Source organism: Pogoniulus pusillus, chromosome 30, assembly GCF_015220805.1.
Source record: "Pogoniulus pusillus isolate bPogPus1 chromosome 30, bPogPus1.pri, whole genome shotgun sequence".
Lineage (NCBI taxonomy): Eukaryota > Metazoa > Chordata > Aves > Piciformes > Lybiidae > Pogoniulus > Pogoniulus pusillus.
In genome coordinates, this window is record NC_087293.1 from 16,897,093 (window position 1) to 16,913,845 (window position 16,753).

The 16,753-nt window shown below is 48.3% G+C and overlaps 1 protein-coding gene across 5 annotated transcripts in view; it reads left to right on the top strand.

Annotated features, from left to right (window-relative positions):
- Positions 1 to 1,506: 1,506 nt before the first annotated feature.
- The window catches only part of CABIN1 (calcineurin binding protein 1), a 99,968-nt gene continuing 84,721 nt past the window's right edge, over positions 1,507 to 16,753 (top strand). For 2 of the 5 annotated variants that reach the window (XM_064168862.1, XM_064168864.1), the window contains exons 1-19: positions 1,508 to 1,659; positions 3,487 to 3,543; positions 3,954 to 4,046; positions 4,606 to 4,719; positions 5,155 to 5,289; positions 5,539 to 5,719; positions 6,673 to 6,802; positions 7,476 to 7,625; positions 8,763 to 9,055; positions 9,335 to 9,503; positions 10,061 to 10,197; positions 10,542 to 10,759; positions 11,557 to 11,635; positions 12,196 to 12,383; positions 13,025 to 13,174; positions 13,860 to 14,054; positions 15,484 to 15,717; positions 15,878 to 16,031; positions 16,254 to 16,369. In XM_064168862.1, coding sequence (XP_064024932.1) covers positions 3,541 to 3,543; positions 3,954 to 4,046; positions 4,606 to 4,719; positions 5,155 to 5,289; positions 5,539 to 5,719; positions 6,673 to 6,802; positions 7,476 to 7,625; positions 8,763 to 9,055; positions 9,335 to 9,503; positions 10,061 to 10,197; positions 10,542 to 10,759; positions 11,557 to 11,635; positions 12,196 to 12,383; positions 13,025 to 13,174; positions 13,860 to 14,054; positions 15,484 to 15,717; positions 15,878 to 16,031; positions 16,254 to 16,369 — 2,739 coding nt within the window. In that variant the 5' untranslated portion in view covers positions 1,508 to 1,659; positions 3,487 to 3,540. Of the gene's footprint in view, positions 1,660 to 3,486; positions 3,544 to 3,953; positions 4,047 to 4,605; positions 4,720 to 5,154; positions 5,290 to 5,538; positions 5,720 to 6,672; positions 6,803 to 7,475; positions 7,626 to 8,762; positions 9,056 to 9,334; positions 9,504 to 10,060; positions 10,198 to 10,541; positions 10,760 to 11,556; positions 11,636 to 12,195; positions 12,384 to 13,024; positions 13,175 to 13,859; positions 14,055 to 15,483; positions 15,718 to 15,877; positions 16,032 to 16,253; positions 16,370 to 16,753 lie in introns of all 5 variants that reach the window. The other 3 variants (XM_064168863.1, XM_064168866.1, XM_064168865.1) reach the window with 2 other exon arrangements.

Consider the following 16,753-nt stretch of genomic DNA (forward strand, 5'->3'; position numbering starts at 1 on the left):
GGAAGAGGCGGCTGAGGGGAGATCCTGTCGCTCTCTACAGCTCCCTGAGAGGAGGCTGGCGTGAGGCTGGGCTTGGGCTCTTCTCCCGAGCGAGCAGCGCCAGGGCGAAAGGAACTGCACTGAAGCTGCGCCAGGGCAGGGATGGACACCAGGAAAAATGAGAGGCCAGAGGCTGGAACAGGCTGCGCAGGGAGGTGGCGGAGCCCCGAGCCCTGGCGGCGCTCAAGCAGCTGCAGCCGCGGCGCTGCGGGGCGCAGTTGGGCAGCTCCGGTGCCGGTCCCGGCCGCGCCCGGCGCCCTGCAGCCCCGCTCCTGCCGTTCCGTGTCGCCTCCCCGGCCCCAGCGCGCCCATTGGCTGCCTGCGGAACGGCTGCTCGGCCAATCAGCAGCCTCCTTATTGGCGTGCGGCGCTCCGGGGGTTCGGCGGAGGTTGCCCTTGGATACCGCCGGTGAGGCCGCGTCCCCGGGGAGCCGCCGCTTGCCTGAGGGAGCCGCTCCGGGAGCAGCGCCGGCGTCCCGGGGGCGGCCCTGCGAGGTGAGTGCCCTGTTCGCCCGGCCCCGCCGAGAGGCCCGAGGGGCTGCCCGGCCTGTGGCCCTGCCCCTGCGCTGCCCGCCCGGGAGGGCTGCAGGAGCGCGGCCCGGTGCGGCGGGGCCTCGCCCGCTGCCCTGCACGTAGCCACGGGCCGAGGCAGAGCCAGGCTTCCTTCCTCCCTCCCTTGCCTGCCGCTGGCCCTTTGTGTCGCCCGCCGGGAAGCCGAGCCCGGCGAGCACCGGGGCCCGCGTCCCTGCAGGTCCTGCTGTCAAGGGGCCGTGTGTCGGTAAAGCCGGCTCTTGCTGGAGTGTGGCGGAGACGCTCTCTGCCGTGTGAAACCCGGCGCCCCCCGGCGAAGCGCACACCGGAGCGCTGCTGTTCAAACAACCGTGTGTGTGCGGCCGCGGCCCCCGAGCGCAACAGCCGCAGCCAAAGCCGGGGAAGGCCAAGTCCCTGCCTTTGTGCCGCCGCCGGCGGTTGGAGTCCCGGCGGCGCGGGGACGAGGGCTGGCGCTGGAGGTCTTTACCGAAGCCTTAGCGGCTAAGGTGAAAGGACATAAGCGCTTGAAGGCAAACAGCTCCCAGGAGGTGGTGTTACCTTCTGAGGATGTGCTCACCTGTCGGGGCCACGGACGTGCAGCCGCGGCAGTCATGTCACTGGGAAGAGTCAGAGCTGGTTGTAGGACTTCATGTGACAGATGAGCTCTCTTTTTCCCTGCCTAGCCGTGTTGCTCTGAAAGAGACCTTAGCGTCACGCTGAATTCCTGATGTTGGGTTTGCAGTCGTGTAGGGTCCCTGCTTTGAAATGCAAAAGCAGCAACCCCCAGCAGCCTGCCAGAGCAGTGTGCCAACTGGCAGTGCCTTGCCCTGGTTTTCACAAGCATTACACTGCCCTCTGTTCGGTTATGTCCTCTCAACGTGGGAAGGCTGAAGAGGTGCTAAGTATTTGTTATAACTACGGAGTTAAAGTTTTCTCACCTTTTCCCTGACTGCAGTGTCGCTGACAGTCTAACTGCAGAAGCAACCTCTTGGCTGTAGCCTCTCTGCTGTTGACTTCCTCGAGTACCTTGGGCAAGATTATGTGGATTCAGCAGAAGACTTGAGCGTATCGCTGAAGATAGGCATATTTGTAAGTGGCCTTAAACCCCCTCAGTTTAAGCATGCCCTTGCTTTGGGATCGTACTGTCTCACTTAGATGTCACAAGCACTTAGACCTGTCAGGAGCTGGGCTATTCAGTGTCGCTGGCAGAGGTAACCGTTAGTCTCTGTGCATGCCGTTGCTCCATGTGGAAAGCAGAGGAGGCATCCTTGGCTTGAAAGAGGCTGGGATTCTTATTAATAAATGTCCATTTAGTAAATTAAAAGAGAAAAATGTTTAATTGCTGTGCAGATATCAGTCTGGTTTAGCTGCAAGCAAAGGAAGCAAGTGGTGCACAGGCAAGCCAAATGTGACTGCTGAATGGGTGAAATTCCTGTCAAAGCTTTATCTTCTAATCATGATGATGTAGGAGTTAATTCAAGCTTAGAGTTCCAAACTCCCACTGCTTCCTGCTGTGGTTAATTCTGGATTTATTCTTCTATTAATGTGGTCTCTGATACCAGAGGCTGGTTTTAGCCAGTCTTAAATGTGTTGTCTTTCTGTTTGAGTTGATGGGAAGGTTTTGTCGCATAGCAGTGAAGCAGCACAGAACTCTTTTGTGGGTTTTGCCAACTGACAAACTTTCAGGCAGTTAATAGAATATAAATGATGGGTGTAGCTACAAGGAGGAGGTCACATTCACAGATGGTATTGGGTTCCTTTAGAAGGAAGAAATTCTGGTTAGTAAAACCCGAGTATTTTGCATGTGGATCAAACAGATCTGAGTGCACAAGCAGCAGCTGTGACTTGCCTTTGCATTAGAGGTGCTCTGTAGAAGTTGGGCAGCACACGCCGAAAAGACAGCTGTGTTCTGAACGCTGCTTCAGTTCCAGCAGGGGCAGCAGTGATGGGAACATTCCTAATCAGAGCAGTTTCCAGGTGCAGGCAAAATGAGGAGTATGAGAGGTTGACAAGCTGCTGTGGCCTGCTGCAGAGCCCCTCTGACACGCATAACCTCCCATTTTTCTCCCTCCCCTCTTTTGTAAATATCCATAAAGGTGCTGTGGATTCCAGAGGTGAGTGAGCCTGCTCACTGCTCCCTGGGATAGCACAAGGAGCAGTGGATGGAAGCTGCAGCACAGGAGGTTCCAGCTCAACACAAGGGGGAACTTCTTGCCTGGCAGGGTCCCAGAGCCCTGGCACAGGCTGCCCAGAGAGGCTGTGGAGTCTCCTTCTGTGGAACCTTTCAAGGCCTATCTGGATGTGTTCCTTTGTGTTCTGTGCTAGATTGTCTGGTCCTGCTCTGGCTGGGGGGTTGGACTCGGTGATCTCTTTGGGTTCCTTCCAGCCCCTGGCATCCTGTGAGCCCTCTGCTTTGTGCTGTACAGGAAAGCTTCCATACTTTTTAGTTTTTAAACATAACTGAAGATAAAACTCATATGCTGGAATGCTTCATGCTCATAAAATGTCAGAGTACTGAAGAAGCTTTTTCAGTTGTAACTTTCCTCATTAAAGGGACTCTCATTGTGGTGTCGTTAATGTAATGGCTGCTCATTAAATGTTATACACTAACTGAACAACCTTAGAGCTGTAACTACATTGCAAATACTTCCATTCCCCCCTCACCACCAGCACTAGAGTCTGGAAAACCATCCTGAAGTGATGGATGTGCTTAACTTTGGTATTTTATTCTCTATCTCTAGTTAAAATCACTATGATGTTATTGTTTCTGCGTGAGACAATTGATCTCTCAGCATGGAGCTGTGATGGCATCAGAGAGCTAACAGCTTATTGATTGATGTGCTCACAGCCTGTGTTTTGCTTCTGAATGCTTTCTTTATGGATAGAATAAATATTGTAATCCTCTTTGCTTTTTAGGCCTCTTTGTGTTAGACTCTTCCCCCTGTTCCTGGAGAAAGGATAGCTGTGAACATGGTAAGGGCTTACTGAGAGGGGTTTGGGGATGGAAAATTTTCTCTTTTCCCAGGATGAAGAATGAATTGGCATAATGACATGGTTGGTTTTGGAGTCATTGTGGTTAGTGGTAAATGTAAGAATTTGGAAACTAATCACTGTGGTGCCCATGTGTGTTCTAGGGAACCTTTTACTTGCAAGACATGGGGAATTTGGGGATTTTCCAGCTGATTTGATGGGGAAATTGTTTTGCTGTTTTATTATTTGCAGCTACTGGTGACTAAATTCATTACAGTTCTCGTAACTTTCTGTAGAAACCTCTCAGTATTGTCCATGTACCAACTAAAGTAAGGAAATCAGAAACAAAGCAGTTTGCAAGGGCAAGTGAGACACAGGTGGATGTAACATCCCTTGTCACATCTCTGCCCTAGATTCGAATCGCAGCACTGAACGCGAGCTCCACTGTTGAGGATGACTACGAAGGGTCCTTCAAAAGTCACAAGACACAGACAAAGGAAGCTCAAGTAAGCAAAGCTGCAATTTTCTTAATGAAGTTTAGTCTGGATGGGGCTTTTGTCCTCTCTCATTGCAGAGATTGTTCAACTATCACGGTATCATCAAGGTTGGAAGAGACCTCATAGATCATCAAGTTCAACCCTTTACCACAGAGCTCAAGGCTAGACCATGGCACCAAGTGCCACGTCCAGTCCTGCCTTGCACAGCTCCAGGGACGGCGACTCCACCACCTCCCCGGGCAGCCCATTCCAGTATCCAATGACTCTCTCAGTGAAGAACTTTCTCCTCACCTCGAGCCTGAATTTCCCCTGGCGTAGCCTGAGGCTGTGTCCTCTATAATTGTTTGGTTTAAGAAAGCTGTGTTACTGCATTATTCCTCCTTTAAGGAGGTTCAGACTTCATTGCTGTAGTAATGACATCAGGTGCAGAAGGCTGACGGTCTGCTCTGCAGTCTGGATGGAGACTGCTATGCAGCAAGAAAGTAAAGTCTGAAACCACCAGTATTCCTAATAAATATATTGTAATAAAGTGGTCCTACAACAAAGGTTCTGATTTTCTCAACCACAGGAAGCAGAAGCTTTTGCTTTGTACCACAAAGCTTTGGACCTTCAGAAACATGACCGGTTTGAGGAGTCTGCTAAGGCTTACCATGAGCTGCTCGAGATTCGTCTCCTGCGAGAGGTCAGTGAATGGAACTCGAGAATGAAATTCTAGAACCTCAGGAATGGAACTCTAGAGAATGAGATTCTAAAGCAGGAAACTCTGGAATCTCAAGAGTGAAACTAGAGAATGAGACTCTAAAGCAGGAAACTCCAAAACCTCCAGAACTAGTCTCTAGAGAATGAGATTCTAAAGAATTAAACTCTAGAACCTCAAGAATGAAATTCTAGAGAATGAGATTCTAAAGCACGATACTCCAGAACCTCAAGAACTAAAGTCTAGAGAATGAGACTCTAAAGAATGACATTCTAGAGGTGATTTTCGTTCTGTTTTGTTTTGTTTCATTTCTTAGTGGCTGATTAGAGATGTGACTGTTATCAGCTGGCAGGCTGTTTGCTGTTCTTTTCCTTTGTCTAATTCCTAACATCTGCACTACATTGATTTTGTCATTTCTAGGCAGTTCTTCCTGGTGATGAGAAGGAAGGGCTGAAACACCCAGGCTTGATGCTAAAATACTCCACCTATAAAAACCTAGCACAACTGGCAGCCCAGCGGGATGACTTGGAGACAGCCATGGAGTTTTATTTGGAGGTACAGTACAGCTGAAATAAAACACTGGGGCCTCAAGATTTGCCACAACTTGCTTGAATAGAGACCTCTCAGCATATGTCCCTGGGATGTGTGTCTGAATTCTGTCTACTTGCTGGTGTTGCATGTGATGTCACTGGTCCGTTGTTCAGCCAGCAGTGCCCCTGCTGAAAACTGAGGCTGTGCCAGTCCCTGCAGACAAGTGGCTGTGCAGGCCTGCACGTGGCTGATGGTGTGTGTTGTGCCTTGCAGGCTGTAATGCTGGACTCTACTGATGTCAACCTCTGGTATAAAATCGGTCGTGTGGCAATAAAGCTGATCCGCCTGCCTTTGGCTCGTCACGCTTTTGAGGAAGGTCTCAGGTGCAATCCTGACCACTGGCCTTGTTTAGATAACCTGATCACCATCTTGTACACACTCAGCGACTACACAAGTAAGTCCAGAGCACCAAAACTCTTCTCAAGGTATGTGGTTTTATCCATCTCAGTAGTGAGCTGTAGTGATGTAGTCATACAGCAGGAAGTGTGGCTTCTGTAGGTGGTGTTGTAGGGTATGATACAGACACTTCATGACACAGGTCTTCATGATGAAATAGCAGGATTTGTATCACTTTTGGGTACTCTAAAAATCAAAACCTGTAGTCTCTTGGATCAGGGCCTCAGCAAGAAGTCTCTCTGTAGGCCGTAGAGGGTCAGAAGTAGATGATCTTTAAGGTCCCTTCTGACCCAAACCATTCTACAATTCTCTTGCCTTTCAGGGGATGTTTGGTTTCTCTAGTCATTTCTAGCTACCTAATCTAGGAGTTGAATGTAGAACTACAGTCTAGTTCCACAGCCTCCTGTGATTAATTGCAGTTACAACAGTTGATTCCTAAGATTTTACATTTGAGTGGTATCCAGTGGATGACCTGATTCAAAGGAAGTTTAGGAGAGAAGTTACACGATGGCAAAAATGTTGAGTCTGATCCTTTAGGTTTGTTCTGCTGGAATTGTCCTAATTCTCTTCATGTAATTACCCACATGAGCAAAACCCTGGTGGGATGCATTGCTTGTTCCACCAGTGCAATGTGCAGTGAAGACACTTGGTAACAGGAAATGGTTGTGACTGCTTCATGGAGCAGAGTCCTGAAAGTCAACAGAAGCTGTGCTGCAAACATTGGTAACACAGCATGAAGGATGCTCTTTTTCTGCATCTAAAACCTGGGAAGACAAATCAGATCGTTTGAACTGTGTGCATGCAATTGTTTGACAGGCTACGAAGCTCTTGGCCTGGTTGATGTGAATGTCACATCTTGGTGGGGCTCAGTGGTGTATGTAAGTCCACAAGTGGGAGCTTTTGGACGCCCCAAAGCAGTGACTGACCCTTCCATTTCTGCTTCTCCCGCAGCGTGTTTGTACTTTATCTGCAAAGCTCTGGAAAAGGACTGCCTGTATAGCAAAGGCTTGGTGCTGAAGGAGAAGATCTTTGAGGAGCAGCCTTGCCTCAGGAAAGATTCCTTAAGGATGTTCCTCAAATGGTGAGATGTAATGCTTGAAGCTCTAACAGTGTCTTGCCGACCTTCCTTCTAGTGGAGGAGCATTAAGTGTTGGTGCAGCTGACACAATGTTCTTCAGTAGCTGCTTCTGGAGAGAGAAGGAAAGAGGAAGAAACTGAGTTTGCTGCTGCTCGCTTACTTTCACACCTAGATCTCTTGTTACTGTCTTCCTTTGGTTTACAGCATTTCATTTGGTTTTCTTCTCCTAATTGAAAAACAACCAGCCCACCCCCTCCAAACCCACCCCTGCCTTCCTTACTGCTCCTCCGAGCAGTTACACCTGAATTGCACAATCTCGCTTTGGAATCAGAGGAATTTCTCAGGCATGAGATTTTTTTTTTTCTGAACCAAAACCTTCTCTTTGGTAGAAACCAAACAGTCCTGCTTCCCTGGTGTTTCTCAGTGCTTGGAAAACAGGATTTGACAACCTCCCTTTCTCTTGTAGATGTTAAGAACAAAGAATCTATGTGGTGAGCACTGGTGTGTGAGTGCTGCGAGGCTGCTGAAGTGGTGTTCTTTGAATGCTGCTTTTAACCCTGTGTTTCTGTTGCCTTCTAGGGGGATACCAAATGAGTCTCTCCAGGTTTTGAAAGACAAAGAAAACAAAAAAAACCTTAACAAACCCTTGAGCTTGTCTTCGTTTCTTCTTTCTCAGTGACATGTCTATCCACAATGTCAGTGTGAGTGCAGCTGAAGCAGGCAGAATCCTGGAGGAGGCCCTGGAGCTCCGCAGGAAAAGACAGGCCTTGCTGGTGCGTGACAGAGAGCCTGACCTCAGACTGGTGCAGCCAATTCCCTTTTTCACGTATGTCTTCTTGTTTTCTCTTTTGATAAGGTTCCTCTGAAGCCACTTTTGCTGTGTTGCAGTTCAGATTTCTTCAGAATGCTTTTTTCTGCTTGTCAGAACAAAGAGAGTTGTTAGAGTGAGTCCAGAGGAGTCACAAAAATGATCCCAGGGCTGGACCAGCTCTGCTCTGAGGACAGGCTGAGGGAGCTGGAGGTGTGCAGCCTGGAGAACAGAAGACTCTAGAGGGGACCTTAGAGCTGCCTGCCAGTGCCCAGGAAGGGATCCTGCTGGAAGGCTGCAAAGAGACTTTTCCTGAGGCTGTCTAGAGACAGGCCAAGGGGGAATGGTTTGAAGCTGAGGCAGAACAGACTTGGACTGCAGCTTAGGAAGAAGTTCCTCAGTAGGAGGGTGGTGAGACTTTGGAAGGGGTTGCCCAGATAGGTTGTGGATGCTTTCTCCTTAGGGGTGTTCAAGGCCAAGCTGGATGTGGGCTTGAGCAGCTGAATCTAGTTGAGAGGAGGCTGGAGGAGATGAGCTCTGAGCTCCCTTCCAACCTGAGCCATTCTAGGATTCTATGGCGCCAACTCCACAATGTTTTCCTATTTTATGAGTTTATAGTCTTTGGTGTGCTTGTGATTGTAGCATAAAGCCCATGTTGATGCCTTGAGTAACCTGTTCTAGTGGGAGGTATCCCCCCTATGGTGGGGGGTTGGAACTGGATGATCTTTGAGGTCCTTTCCAACCTAAACTATTCCATGTATCAGTGTTAAACCTTTGACTTAAAAGCAATGGTGTAACAAACCCAATCTCAGCTAAGAATAGTTTGGCAGCCACTCTCACTGTATTTCTCTCTGAAAACTTCTGCCTGCTGCCACAGTTTGTGCTTGTTTTTTTTTAATTGGAGTGTTATGGAAGGAAAGCTCCTAAGTACCTCTGTTCCAGGCCAGGAAATACAACAGGATATTCTCTCTTTTCTAGTCGTGGGACAGGCTTTGCCACTGCAATGTGTATTCTCCCCCATGAGAAGCTGCTTTTGCTGCCTCTAGGCTGTTGGAGAAGAGCAGTGTTGAATGCTGTGAAGCTTGTAAATGGAGTGAAGCAAAGGATGTGACAAGAATTCCTGAAGCTGTGCTGCCTTTGTGTTTCCACATACAGGTGGAAGTGTCTGGGAGAAGCTTTGCTTGCCATGTATCACTACCTCACAACCTGTGATCCTCCTCGGCCCAGCCTGGGAAGGAGAATTGATCTCTCCGAATACCGAGACCCCGTTCAGCACCTGATGCTTTCTCCTACCTCTACTCCAGTCAGTGTTATCCAGCCAACTCCTGTCACCACTAATCCAGTGGTGACAGTGCCAGATCCTGTGCTGCCTTATACTCCAACTACACCCAACTTCCCAAGTCACAGTCAGAATTCATTGGAACCAGGAGCTTCTGTAGGTGAGCAAGGTACTTCAGTCTCAGATTGCAATCTCTCTCCTGCTTAGCTGGGTGTTAAAAGCACTACAGAGCTCACTGGAAAGTGCTCTCTTCAAACTGTATGGTGTTGGGTTGAGAACATCTGGTAGAGCAAGTGAAGCTGAGCTCTCTAAACTGAAGTGCTGTTAACTCTGCAGATTAGAAAGGGAAGACCACTTCATCTACCTGAAAATTGTTGATTCCTGCCTTGCTTTTCTATCTGATGGAATTTCACCTGTCAGTTTGGGGTTTTTTCCATCGTGTTTCTAGGTGACATAGCTGCAGGTGATAAATCTAAGAAAGGAGTGAAGAGAAGGAGGATTACAGAGGACTGTGGGGAAACAGCCAAAAGGAGATCCGCTAGAGTGCGGAACACCAAGTGTAAGAAAGAGGAGAAGGTGGACTTTCAAGAGCTGCTGGTGAAGTTCCTCCCTTCCAGGTACTGTGCAGCAGAACAGGCATTGCCAAAGTGCCAGCAGTCCAGGAGAGCTCTTTGGGATTTTGTTTGATTGATGTCCACTGATCGTAAAGCCACCAGACCCACCTTGGTTTTTGAAGCAGATGTGATGTGTTGTTTTCTCAGGCATTTCATACAACTGGCTTTAGCAAAAATGGCTGAAAACTAAGAGTAAAAAAGAGAGGACAAAGCAGGTGTCAGAATGGAAGAGATGCAGTGAGGGTGGGGAGACACCGGGGCGCTTGTGGATGTCTCCTCCTTGGGGGTGTTCATGGCCAGGCTGGATGAGGCTTTGAGCAACCTGGGCTGGTGGGAGGTGTCCCTGGCCGTGAGGGGGATTTGAACTGGATGATCTTCAAGGTCCCTTCCAACCTAAGCCACTCTGTGAATCTAGGAAGATTTGGGAACTGGATGTAAATCTCTGGGTTTGCTTCAGTGAAATTATGCCGGAGGTGCCATGCTCAGGTTTCACCTGCACGGGGAAGGAGAGGATGAGGATTTTGCTGATGCTGTGGGCTTTTCCTCCCTTTTTAACACAGATTAAGGAAATTAGATCCAGAGGAGGAGGAGGACCCTTTCAATAACTATGAGGTGCAGTCAGAGATCAAAGAGGAGAATTTCCAGCATGTGGGGCCACACAGGATGTCATTTGATTCCACAACATTCATGGAATCTGGTAAGGGTTTTATGTAACCCCTGCTCTCTGTCTGGAGTTTCTTCCACATGATTCACTCTGCTTTCTGACTTTTCCTGCCAGGAGGCAAAGGGGGGTGTGGCATTTTTAGAAGTATGGTTTTATGGCACAGAAAAATCTCAGCTGGTGAGAGGCCTGCTTAAGTCTTGGGGACTGCTTAACTGCTGCGTACAGGTGTTCTGTTGCGTGGTGTTTCCCACTTAAATTGGGATGCAATAACCTAATTCCACAGGCATGCAGCAGGGGTGAACTGCTGCAAGATTACTGCTTTCAAGTTGTGGTTTATCTTGACCTTAACCACCTATGGCTTTGTGTTTGCCTTCTAGAAAAACAGGATGTTCATGAATTCCTGCTGGATAACCTGAACAATGGTGGCATGTTGGAGCTGATGATGAGATACCTGAAAGTCATCAGCCAAAAGTTCCTGGTGAAGTGGCCTCCTGGCTTGTGTGAAGTGGTCCTTAGTATCTATACTAGCTGGAGAAAGCACAGTAGTAGCCTTCCCAATCCATTGCTGAGGGACTCCAATAATCAGCATATCAAGGTAAGGAGACTTTCTTTGTGCTGCTCTGTGGCTGACACCCAGCAATTAGAGACAGGCTTTGCTTGGCTGTGCCCGGGGAGCTGCTGGTCCCAGCTCTGCAGCTTTCATGGCTGTGTGTCTGCTGCAGCTGCTCCACCTGCTTTTTCCTGGGCTCCTGGACCTGTCTGGCTGTATGCAGGTGTACCCTTTCCCCTGGCACCTGGGCTTTCCAGCTGGACCTGCAGCCCTTATTGCTGTGGATTTAGTCAGAAAACAATATAACCTTCAGTGCACAAAACTACCTGGCAGAGCCCTGTGGTGGTGTGATTTTTAATAGGCTCCTGAGCTCTGTCCTGCAGGCATTAAGGAGCTGATAAGACCACAGTACACACTCGGTCTCATGAAGAGAAATACTGAGATTGTTGCAGGATAGAGACTTTTTATTTCTCTAATATCAATACTACTTCTGTGCTCTGCAAACCTGCTGGTAGGAATTTGATCTGGTTTTCTTTCAGCCAGCTACACAGTAAGACTGTCATCTCTTCCTGTCATCAGGCAGTGCTGTTCTGCCTTCTGTCAGCTGAGACTTTGCTTTTTTCCAAAGCTCCTTCCCAGTATTGTTTTGTTTTGTACCTGTTGGCTTGTAAATGCTGTTACACCTTTAAACAGAGGAAGTAGTTACAGCTTGGGAATAGAAATCCTGGAGGACATACTGCAGGTTTTCTTGGGAGTCAATTGGAAGTTTAGTGCTGGAGGTTTTTTTGTTCTTCTTTTGATGTTTTTTTTTCCTCTTTGCTATCTCCATGCTTTTGCTGAAGGATATGATGTTGATGAGCCTTTGTTGTATGGAACTGCAATTGGACCAGTGGCTGCTGACAAAAGGGAAGAGCTCTACAGGTGAGAGCTGGGCACTGCTTTTTTCAGCCTGTAAACCCACTTAGGGTGTAGGAAGAACTGGTTCAGAGTTCAGTGGATTTTGGAGCTGCTTTTTCTTAATGAATGTCTTTCAGATCTGTATCAAAAAGGTGATGCAGGCAGTGTACATCTGCCTGTGAGGACAGGCTGAGGGAACTGGGGCTCTTCAGCTTGGAGCAGTGCCCTCATTCCTCTTGCTAAAGATGTTCAGGGCAGTGCCAGGAGGGGAGGGAGCCAGGGAAAAACATTTTTGCTGTGAGGGTGGCAGAGCCCTGGAGCAGGCTGCCCAGGGAGGTTGCGGATTCTCCCCTGGAGACGTTGCCAACCCACCTGGATGCATTCCTGTGTCACCTACTCTAAGTGATCCGGCTCTGGCAGGGGTTTGGACTCTTGGCATTGCTTCCAGCCCCTATCATTCTGTGATTCCCTCGTTCTGTCATTTTCTTGCCCTGAAGCAGATCAGGCTTTGGCAGTGCTGGTGTGTGAGACCCTTCATGGGACTCCAGTCGCCCTCTGATCAAATGTAACCGGTTGATTTGCAGTTTCTCCACGCAATTGCCCTGCTGGCTCTGTGAATGGGAAGTTTGGTCCTGACTTCCCAGGAACTCATTTCCTGGGGGACCTGCTGCAGCTGTCCCTGGCTTCCTCTCAGCGGGATCTGTTCGAGGAGAACTGGATGGAGTTTGTCTCTCGTGTGTACTGGCTGAAGGCTCGCTTCATGGCACTGCAGGTTTGCTTTGCTGCTGGTTTCATGAATACAACTCTTCCCAAATTCAAATCAGTGTTCAGAGCTGCTGCAGCTGATTTGGGAATTTCATCTTATTAAAACATGCAGAGAAAATAACCTCAGAATGTGGTGATTTAATTTTATTTTTAATGAGCTATCCCTGAAGGGGAGAGGGGAAATGAAGTAGGAGGTCTCACTTGCTAAGCTAATAGTCAGGTGAGTTTAATATGAGAATCTCTGTTTAATTTAACTCATCTTCAGCTTACAAAACCAAGATTTGGACCAAAGTTATTTGGGCTGATATTGTGTAGCTGCAGAACATGGATTTTTTTGGTACCTGGACTAGTGGATAATGTCAAAGTCCCAGACAATCCAAAATGAAGCAGACTCTGTTTAATTACTCTCCCCTCTCTGATTTGTTTTAGCTGTTATTAAAGTCACAGATAAGGTTTGCTGCTTTATTGCTGCTTTTTAGCATCTGATTTTGGCTCTTTTATAATGTTTCAGTTTGAGTTTGCCACTTAGGTTTGCTTTTCCTGGGGGAGGATGTGCAGTAATCACCCCAGCAGTGGCTGCATGCAGAAAATGTTTAACTCTTTGCTGCGCAGGACTCTAGGTTGGTTTGTTCTCTGCTGTTTCTACAGGGAGACATGGAGCAGGCACTCGAGAACTATGATATCTGCACAGAGATGCTGCAGAGCTCCTCTACAGCGCAGGCTGAGGCCGGCAGTGAGGGCAGCGTCGTGATCCGGTTACCGAACCTCCACGTTGACTCTCTTGTTTCTTTAGAAGAGGTAAGAGTTTGTCTGCAGGTGGCTTCTCCCCACTCCATCCCTCCCTGTTCCACGAATTAGTTCTTTTGTGATGGAATTTTACAGGATCTGTCCTAGATTTTTTTTCTAGGAGCAAGGTTCAGTGATGCTGTGGAGGGCATCACCTCCTCGTCAGGAGTGTAACTTCTGGCTGTGTTGGTCCTGTACAATTTGAAGTTGTTTTGGCATCTGGTTAGGATTTGATTCTATTAACGTTTAATTTTCTGTTCTTAAACTTCACCTTTCTTAGAGGAGCTCTTCCCTTGGGCAGCCTGCTTTCCTTCTAGCAATTTCAGTGCACACAAAGGGATGTGCATCTTCTTCCTGGTGCTGTTCTGGGGGATGAGCTCCGAGACAGGAGATTCTGCCTTCACTTGGAAGTCTCTCTGATAGGTGCATTCTTGGAGTGTAGGAATGTGTGAAGTGGGGAGCTGAGGCCAATAAAACCAGGTTTGAAATCATGCTAGCATTAAAGTCATACAGTGTATGGTAATTAGGGGTCTGTAGAGTGGCTGAAGTGTTCCACAGCTGGAATTTGCTTCCTGCTTCCTATTGCTGGGTGTAAGTGCAGAGTTCCCACAGCTTTACAGATCAGCTCCTAGGAGGACTGTCAGAGCTGTGTAAAGCCAGAATTTGAGTTGGGTTGTACCATCTGGGATGCTTGCAGATTGAAAAGAACCTGAAGTCTCTGGAGAGATGCCAGTCTTTGGAAGAGATCCAGCGGCTGTACGAGGCAGGGGATTACAATGCAGTGGTGCATCTGCTTCGCCCAACCTTGTGCTTCAATGGCTATGGCAGAGCAAAACATCTGGACTTTGTCACATCTGTGCCAGAGAGACCAGCACAGCTGCTTCTCCTGCAGGTTTGGTTTGTCTCCTACAAACTCTTTTTTAGTAAAGGCTCATTTGTGAAAGGAGGATGAAAGGACTCCTGGAGTGAGTGTTAATGGGTAGCAAACCTTATTTACAAACTAAAATGTGGAACCAAATCTGGAAGTGGTCTGAGCAGCATAACTGTATTGACATCAGGAGCACTGTGCCAGCTGTTGCTAGCTGAGAATGTGGCAAAAGATACAAGACATGTAAGGCCCACAGGAACTGCCCCAGCAACCTGTACACTCAAACAGACCTGAGTAGCTTGCTGAGGCTTCACACTTAGCTGTGGCTGCTGTGAACAGTTTTGCTGGTGATTTACCATTCTGAAACTTACAACTTATCTACCATGTGAATGGTGCAACCCCATCTTGAGCACTGCCTCCAGTTTTGGGCTCCCCAGTTGAGGAGGGACAGGGATCTGCTGGAGAGAGTCCAAGGGAGGGCTAGGAGGATGATGAGAGGACTGCAGCACTGCCTGGTGAGGAGAGGCTGAGGGACCTGGGGCTGCTTAGTCTGGAGAAGAGAAGACTGAGAGGGGATTGAATCAATGTCTGTAACTATCTGAGGGTCAGGAGAGGGGGGACAGGCTCTGCTCACTTGCTCCTTGGGATAGGACAAGGAGCAATGGAAGGAAGCTGCAGCACAGGAGGTTCCAGCTCAACACAAGGGGGAACTTCTTGACTGGAAGGCTGCCCAGAGAGGTTGTGGAGTCTCCTTCTGTGGAGCCTTTCCAGGCCTGTCTGGATGTGTTCCTGTGTGCCCTGAGCTAGACTGTATGGTCCTGCTGTGGCAGGGGGGTTGGACTCTGTGACCTCTTTGGGTCTCTTCCAACCCCAAACATCCTCTGTGTGTGTGTGAATGATTTGTGTAATGTAGAATATCCTCAACACAGGAAGGACATGGACCTGATGGAGTGGGTCCAGAGTGGGCCACGAAGACAGTCAGGGAGCTGGAGCACCTCTGCCTTGAGGACAGGCTGAGGGAGCTGGCGTTATTCAGCCTGGAGAAAAGAAGGCTTCAGGGAGATTTAAGAGCAGTCTGCCAGTACCTGAAGGGGACTATGAGAAGGCTGCAGAGGGACTGTTTGCAAAGGGCTGCAGTGACAGGATGAGGGTTTGAGATTAGAGAAGCGGAGATGTAGATTGGATGTTAGGAACATCCTTCCCTACACAGCAGATTTTTCTTGCATCTCTCATGAACCCAGAACGATCTAGTGGTAATTTTGTTAAAACTTAGATGCTGATTCTGTTTTTGTTATCCAGGGTCCATGCACCTCCTGCTGTCCCTTTTCAGTGTTACCCTCTCAAGTATTCTGTTACTTCATTAAAGCAACCACATAAGCTGTGCCCTGCTGTGCGTTCATGGCTTCGAATAAACCTCTTCATCCTCACAAGAGATTTTTTTCACATTCCCTAGGACTCCCTGCTCAAACTGAAAGATTTTAAGCAGTGCTTTGAACACTCAGAGGTTGCCTTGAATGAAGCAATTCAGCAGCTGATTAATATAACAACCTCTGCTAAAGAAGAGTGGGTTGCTACAGTGACACAGCTGCTCAAAGGGATAGACACTTCATTATCAGCAGTCAGCAGCATCCTGAGTGACTCCTCCATAACACCCAGCCTGGTTCGACTGACAAACAACCTGATTCAGGTAACCTACTGGGCCTGCACTGGGAGAGAGATGTTGTGTGCTGTGCAGCCTCAGAGTGACACAGCTGCTGTCTCAGTTGCCACCCACTTGCAGGGCTAAGATTTGGGTGGTTTGGAAACAAACCTGCTGCATCACTTTGCGGTGTCTGTTTCTTTGTTAGATCATAGACTGCAGCATGGCAGTACAGGAAGAGCCCAAGGAACCCTATGTCTCCTCAGTGCTTCCATGGATTATCCTGCACAGGATCATCCAGCATGAGGAGGATGCTTTTCGGTCCCTCTGCTGCCAGCAGCAGCAGACCCAGGGGGAAGAAGGTGGGTTCATTATTCACTTAGCTTTTGGAGCTGAGCTCTTTGCCATCTAGCTCTGGAATGTACACAAGAAAATACTTGTTTGGCATCTTAACTTTGCTGGCTGAAGGGACCAGGGGGGTATGCAAACATCACTTCCTTCTCACAAAGGAAGCTTCTTTTTTTGCCAGATGAAGCATTGGTTGATTGGATTTAACTCAGATATTTACTGGCTTCTTTTTGCAGTGAGTCCTGATACCTCCATGCTGCCTTCTTCACTCATGCTGTTGAACACTGCTCACGAGTACTTGGGAAGAAGATCCTGGTGCTGCAATTCAGATGGTGCTCTTCTCAGGTTCTATGTAAGTGTTCACATCGTAGAGAGAATTAGTTTGGAAGGGCCAATCTCTTTTTCAAAGTAGGGAACAGCTTCAGAGTTCTATCAGAGTGTTTATAGTGCCTTGTCTTCGTGGTAAAAATCCACTTCTTAATGCACTTCCCTTCTCCCAGGCAAAGACGTTAAGGATGCAGTCAGTGTAATCCAAACAGCAAAGGTTTGTTATCCCAGACCCCTCTGCAGTGCTTTGCCTTCTCAAAAGGCCTTTTTGTCAGACAAGAAATGCAAGCTGTGTGCTGTGAGAGCATCTTTGATGGGAATTAGTGAACAATCTACTTAGTTAATAAGTGATTCTGCTCAGTTCTGCATAGGTGAGACAGCCATGATACCACAGTGCAAACCGTTGTTT